The sequence below is a fragment of the Hypanus sabinus genome, chromosome 17, assembly GCF_030144855.1.
Source record: "Hypanus sabinus isolate sHypSab1 chromosome 17, sHypSab1.hap1, whole genome shotgun sequence".
NCBI lineage: Eukaryota > Metazoa > Chordata > Chondrichthyes > Myliobatiformes > Dasyatidae > Hypanus > Hypanus sabinus.
The window spans coordinates 2,883,249-2,889,528 of record NC_082722.1 but is presented as its reverse complement, the minus strand read 5'-3'; the positions used below and the strand labels follow the sequence as shown (position 1 = coordinate 2,889,528).

Sequence of the window (6,280 nt, the reverse complement as noted above, 5' to 3'; positions counted from 1 at the left end):
GGGGAATACAGACTCACAGGGGTGTGGGGGGACTACAGACTCACAGGGGTATGGGGGAATTCAGACTCACAGGGGTACGGGGGGAATACAGACTCACAGGTGTAGGGGGGAATACAGACTCACAGGGGTGTTGGGGAATACAGACTCACAGGGGTACGGGGAGAATACAGACTCACAGGGGTATGGGCTGAATACAGACTCTCAGGGTTGTGGGGGGAATACAGACTCACAGGGGTACGGAGAGAATACAGAATCTCGGCGTACGGGGAGAATACAGACTGACAGGGGTATGGGGGGAATACAGACACAGTGGTGTGGGGAATACAGATTCGCAGGGGTAAGGGGGAATACAGATTCGCAGGGGTACGGGGAGAGTACAGACTGACAGGGGTACGGGGGAATACATACTCACAGAGGTATGGGGGGAATACAGACTCACAGGGGTACGGGGTTAATACAGACTAACAGGGTTAAGGGGGAATACAGACTCACAGGGGTACAGGGGAATACTGACTCACAGGGGTAAAGGGGAATACGGACTCACAGGGGTACGGGGGGGAATACAGACTCACTGGGGTACGGGGGGAATACAGACCACTGGGGTACGGGGAGAATGCAGACTCTCTGGGGTGTGGGGGAATACAGACTCACAGGGATACGGTGGGTTACAGACTCACAGGGGTGTGGGCGGAATACAGACTCACAGGTGTTTGGGGATAATACAGACTCACAGGGATACAGTGGTGTTACAGACTCACAGGTGTTTGGGGATAATACAGACTCACTGGGGTATAGGGGGAAGACAGACTCATCGTGATGCCCGAACATTTCTATTCACTTTACCCCTGCCTCCTGATTTGACTTTTACCCACACAAGAATGAATTGCAGAGGAAAATTCCGCTGCAGCTTGAACACATATTTGGAAGATCCAGGGAAATCACAGACGTGCCCCGGCAGCACCAGGAGCCTACTTTTCGATGTGCCGGCTGCTGGTCTTCCCCTGCCTCCGTGCCGTGCCTCGGTTGCTGGGATGAAGCTCATTTGGTTGTGATAGTGCAAGTGGGACAGTGCTAATCTCTGCCATGCTTTCCATCTCTCCAGATTACTTTGCCTCCCACATGGGGGATTACGAAGATGTCCTGGCCGGGCTGGAGACCTCAACCTTTCAATTCTGAAAGCTATGGACTACACCAAGAAGGTAAGCCTGTCAGGGAGTGTTGTCCTTGGAGAACCCCCTTCTGCTGTGAACAGGTCTGGCCTGCTCTGGACGTAGGACCTTGCCCTGCAGCTTTGGGGAAGGTGGGACTGGAACGGTGTGGTTGTGTCGTGGATTTGTTAGACACAGATACACTATACCTCTGTTTCTGGTAAGTGTTACGGGTTAGTGATGCATCATCAATAACTCTCGGAGACAGGAGGCGAACGATAGGCTTTTATTAGCTGCAAGAGACCACGATTAGTAGCAAGAGACCACCACACAACATCCTGGAGACTGAGGGAGGAGCAGTGCCTCCAATCGCCTTTATACAGGGGTCTGTGGGAGGAGCCACAGGAGCAGTCAGCGGGGGGTGTGTCCAGACAGGTATATGTAGTTCACCACACGGGGTCTGTGGGAGGAGCCACAGGAGCAGTCAGCGGGGGGTGTGTCCAGACAGGTATATGTAGTTCACCAGTTAGAACGCTGATTGTGGGTGGGAGGGAAAAGATCTCTAATCACGTCCGTCTTTTCTGCTCTTCTTGTTTTTCTTGTTTCCTTTTATTTCGTCCTCCTTATCTTTGTAGCTCCTCTCATTCTTCTCATATTCGTCCTGCCCTACCTATTTTCTTGCTAATTTCCATTCTCTCACCCTCTCTCTCTCTCTTTGCTGTTCCCCCCCTCAGTGTTTCTGTCTCTGCTTCTCTCTCTCTCTCTCTCTCTCTCTTTCTCTCTCTTTGTCTCTCTGTCTCTCTCTCTGTGTCTCTGTCTCTCTGTCTCTGTCTCTTTCTCTCTCTCTCTCTGTGTCTCTGTCTCTCTTTCTCTCTGTGTCTCTGTCTCTCTCTCTCTCTCTCTCTTTCTCTCTCTCTCACTCTGTGTCTCTGTCTCTGTCTCTCTCTCACTCTGTGTCTCTGTCTCTGTCTCTCTCTCTCACTGTCTCTGTGTCTCTGTCTCTCTGTCTCTCTCTCTCTGTCTCTCTGTCTCTCTGTCTCTCTCTCTCTCACTCTCTCCTCTCTCTCTCTCTCTCTCTCTCTCCTCTCTCTCTTCTCTCTCTCTCTCTCACTCTCTCTCTCTCCTCTCTCTCTCTCTCTCTCTCTCTCTCTCTCTCTCTCTCTCTCTCTCTCTCTCTGTCTTATGTCTCAAGCAGTATTGAAAAGGTGAGAAGCTGCTCATAATAAGCAGGGGAAAGACTTAAATCACAAACACAGGAAGACTGCAGATGTTGCTAGAAGCCCAAGGCAAAATGAACAAAATTCTGGAGGAACTCAGCAGGCTAGACTGCAACTATGTCAATGAATAAACAGTCGATGTTTTGGACCAAGACCCTTCATCAGGGTTCTGGTGAGTCCATCAGAAAAAGTTTAGAGGGAGAGGGGAACAATTGAAAAACAACCTGAGAGCAAACTTTTTCACACAGGACGGTATTGATCTGCCAGAGGAAGTGGTAGAGGGAGATACAAGTGTACCGTTTAAGAGGCATCTGCATGGGTTCATGGATATGGATGGGGGGGGGATATGGACAAAGTGTTAGTTTCTCAGGTAGGAACCTTGATTATCATAGACAAGTTGGGTTGAAGAGTCTCTGTATAACTCCATGACTTTCTGAATGTGGGTGAAGTGTTGAGAGAAGGACAGGTGAGTCGAAGGAGGGGATGTTGTGTTGAGAGAGTCTGAGGTGTTAAACAGGGAGGAACTAGTAAGGAAGACGTTGGTATTGAGGGAGGGGAAGAACTGCAAAGCGTGTGGGAGGAGTTTTGAGGGAAGGAAAGACTGAATGTGGGTAGGATTAGGGGAGGGAGGTGAGTGGGACTGAGAAAGGGAATTCTGTTGGTGGAAATGAAGGTGTGGTGAGAGAGTAGCGGGAAGTGGTGATGTGTTGAGGGAGGTATGTGTTAGGAACAGAGGTATGAGTGAGGAGGAGGTGAAGTGAGGGAGTGTATTGAGGAGATACTGAGGGCAGGGGAGGTATGGTGTGGGGGTGTTGAATGTATCGAGGGGTGCTGAGGGAGAAGGGCAGGGGAAGTGTGTTGAGGGAGGGGAGATGTGTAGTGTTTGGGGTAGTTGTTATAAGGGGAAGAGCTGATAGGAAGAAGTAGTGATGAGAGTGTTTGAGAGGCCAAGGGAGGTGGACATGTTGATGACAAGGCGGAAGCTGATGTAAAGGGAAATGCAATGAGCGAGAGGGAGAGGGTGCTCAGGGAGGGGAATATAGGTGTTGAGGAAGGAGGAATGTGTTGAGAAAGGTGGAGAGTTATTGAGAGAAGGGCGAGGGCATTGAGGAAGGGTTGTGTTGAGTGAGGAGGAGAATAGTGAGGGTGAGTTTGGTATTGAAGAATGGGAATGTGTAGAAGTAGGGGGAGATTTTGAGGGGAGAGTAGTGTTGAGTGAGTGTGTGGTTGTTGGTGGAGAAGGAGGTGAGAAAGGGGATAGGTGCTGAGGGAGAAGAGAGGTGCTAATGAGAGGGAGAGGTGGATAGATTACCTCAAACCTTATGTGAGTGATTTCTTGACCCCATTTATCTTTAAGCTTTGATACAAGGTTCGCTACTGTTCTGTGAAGTGTTAATATTTTCAACTTTCGTAGACAATAACATCCGGATGGTTATCGTTTGAATATTCTCTCTCACTGACTCTCAGCTTTTGAATAATGTGTTAATAAAATTCAAGCGAGGAAGGAAGTTCATTACAGCCAGCTCATTACTTAGACTGGTGACATGGTATAAATATGTCCTGGGACTAATTGCTGGTGAGCTGACCTCAATATGTCTGTCTCGCTCTCTGTGGGGAAACTGTCTGCACAACTGCCCCCTAGTTCCAATTAGACACATCTTCCAGGACCCACATTTTTCCAGTGAGGCTAACTAGAAGATTTACCAACAAATTTCATTTTCCAATTGCATTTTTCTAGACTGATACTGAATTCAACAATTTCAGTAGACTGATTTCCCTCCCATCCCTCAACAAACCTTCAATATCCCTCCCTTCTCTTAACATTTCCCATCTCAACACCTTCCCAGCACTTCCCCTCTCTCAGCAATTCCCCCTCTGTCAACACTTCCCTCTCCCTCAACACTTACACCTCCCTCAACAATTCCCCCTCTAACAACACCTCCCTCAGCAATTCCCTCTCTGTCAACATCTCCCTCAACACTTACACCTCCCTCAGCAATTCCCCCTCTGTCAACACCTCCCTCAGCAATTCCCCCTCTAACAACACCTCCCTCAGCAATTCCCCCTCTGTCAACATCTCCCTCAACACTTACACCTCCCTCAGCAATTCCCCCTCTGTCAACACCTCCCTCTCCCTCAACACTTACACCTCCCTCAACAATTCCCCCTCTAACAACACCTCCCTCAGCAATTCCCCCTCTGTCAACACCTCCCTCAACACTTACACCTCCCTCAGCAATTCCCCCTCTGTCAACACCTCCCTCAGCAATTCCCCCTCTAACAACACCTCCCTCAGCAATTCCCCCTCTGTCAACATCTCCCTCAACACTTACACCTCCCTCAGCAATTCCCCCTCTGTCAACACCTCCCTCTCCCTCAACACTTACACCTCCCTCAACAATTCCCCCTCTAACAACACCTCCCTCAGCAATTCCCCCTCTGTCAACACCTCCCTCAACACTTACACCTCCCTCAGCAATTCCCCCTCTGTCAACACCTCCCTCAGCAATTCCCCCTCTAACAACACCTCCCTCAGCAATTCCCCCTCTGTCAACATCTCCCTCAACACTTACACCTCCCTCAGCAATTCCCCCTCTGTCAACACCTCCCTCAGCAATTCCCCCTCTGTCAACACCTCCCTCAGCAATTCCCCCTCTAACAACACCTCCCTCAGCAATTCCCCCTCTGTCAACATCTCCCTCAACACTTACACCTCCCTCAGCAATTCCCCCTCTGTCAACACCTCCCTCTCCCTCAACACTTACACCTCCCTCAACAATTCCCCCTCTAACAACACCTCCCTCAGCAATTCCCCCTCTGTCAACACCTCCCTCAACACTTACACCTCCCTCAGCAATTCCCCCTCTGTCAACACCTCCCTCAGCAATTCCCCCTCTAACAACACCTCCCTCAGCAATTCCCCCTCTGTCAACATCTCCCTCAACACTTACACCTCCCTCAGCAATTCCCCCTCTGTCAACACCTCCCTCTCCCTCAACACTTACACCTCCCTCAACAATTCCCCCTCTAACAACACCTCCCTCAGCAATTCCCCCTCTGTCAACATCTCCCTCAACACTTACACCTCCCTCAGCAATTCCCCCTCTGTCAACACCTCCCTCAACACTTACACCTCCCTCAGCAATTCCCCCTCTGTCAACATCTCCCTCAACACTTACACCTCCCTCAGCACCACGTACTTATCCAAACTTCTCTTAAATGGTGAAATCTAATTCACCACATCCACATTCCGCATTCTCACCAACGTCTGAGTGAACAAGTTCCACCTCATGTTTCCCTTAAACATTTTGCCTTTCAGCCTTAACCCACAACCTCTAGGTCTAGTCTCATCCAACCTCAGTGGATAAACCCTGCTTCCATTTACCCTATCTTTACCACTCTATATTCCCAGATCCCTCTGTTCTATCCCTACCATATATGGCATAAGTTCTACCCTGGGTTGTGCTCCCAAGGTGAAACACCTCGTAGTTTTATGCATTATCTGACATTTTTCAGATCATTCTTCCTGCTGGTCCAAACCCCACTGTAAGAAAACCACTTCAATCTTGGTGTCATCCATATATCTGCCAATCCAGTTAACCACATTATCCAGATCATTGATAGAGATGATAATGAACAATAGATCCAGCACTGATCCTTGCAGAAAAACACTAGTCTCAGCCCTCCAGTAAGAGAGGCAACCATCTACAACCATTACCTGGCTTCTCTCACAAAGCCAATGTTGAACCCAAGTTACTACCTCATTCTGAATGCCAAGTGACAATCTTCTTGACCAGCCTCTCATGTGGGACCTTGTCAAAGACCTTGCTAAGGTTCTTGTAGACAACATCCACTGCCTTTCCTTCATCAGCTTTCCTGGTAACCTCTTCAAGAAATTCTATAAAATTGGTTAGC

At 49.2% G+C, this 6,280-nt stretch overlaps 1 protein-coding gene across 1 annotated transcript in view; it reads left to right on the top strand.

Moving 5' to 3' along the window:
* The window catches only part of necab2 (N-terminal EF-hand calcium binding protein 2), a 426,101-nt gene that overhangs the window by 257,561 nt on the left and 162,260 nt on the right, over positions 1-6,280 (top strand). Inside the window, 2 exon segments of the mRNA XM_059992473.1 lie at positions 1,103-1,156; positions 1,159-1,199. Of these exon segments, the coding sequence (XP_059848456.1) occupies positions 1,103-1,156; positions 1,159-1,199 (95 nt within the window).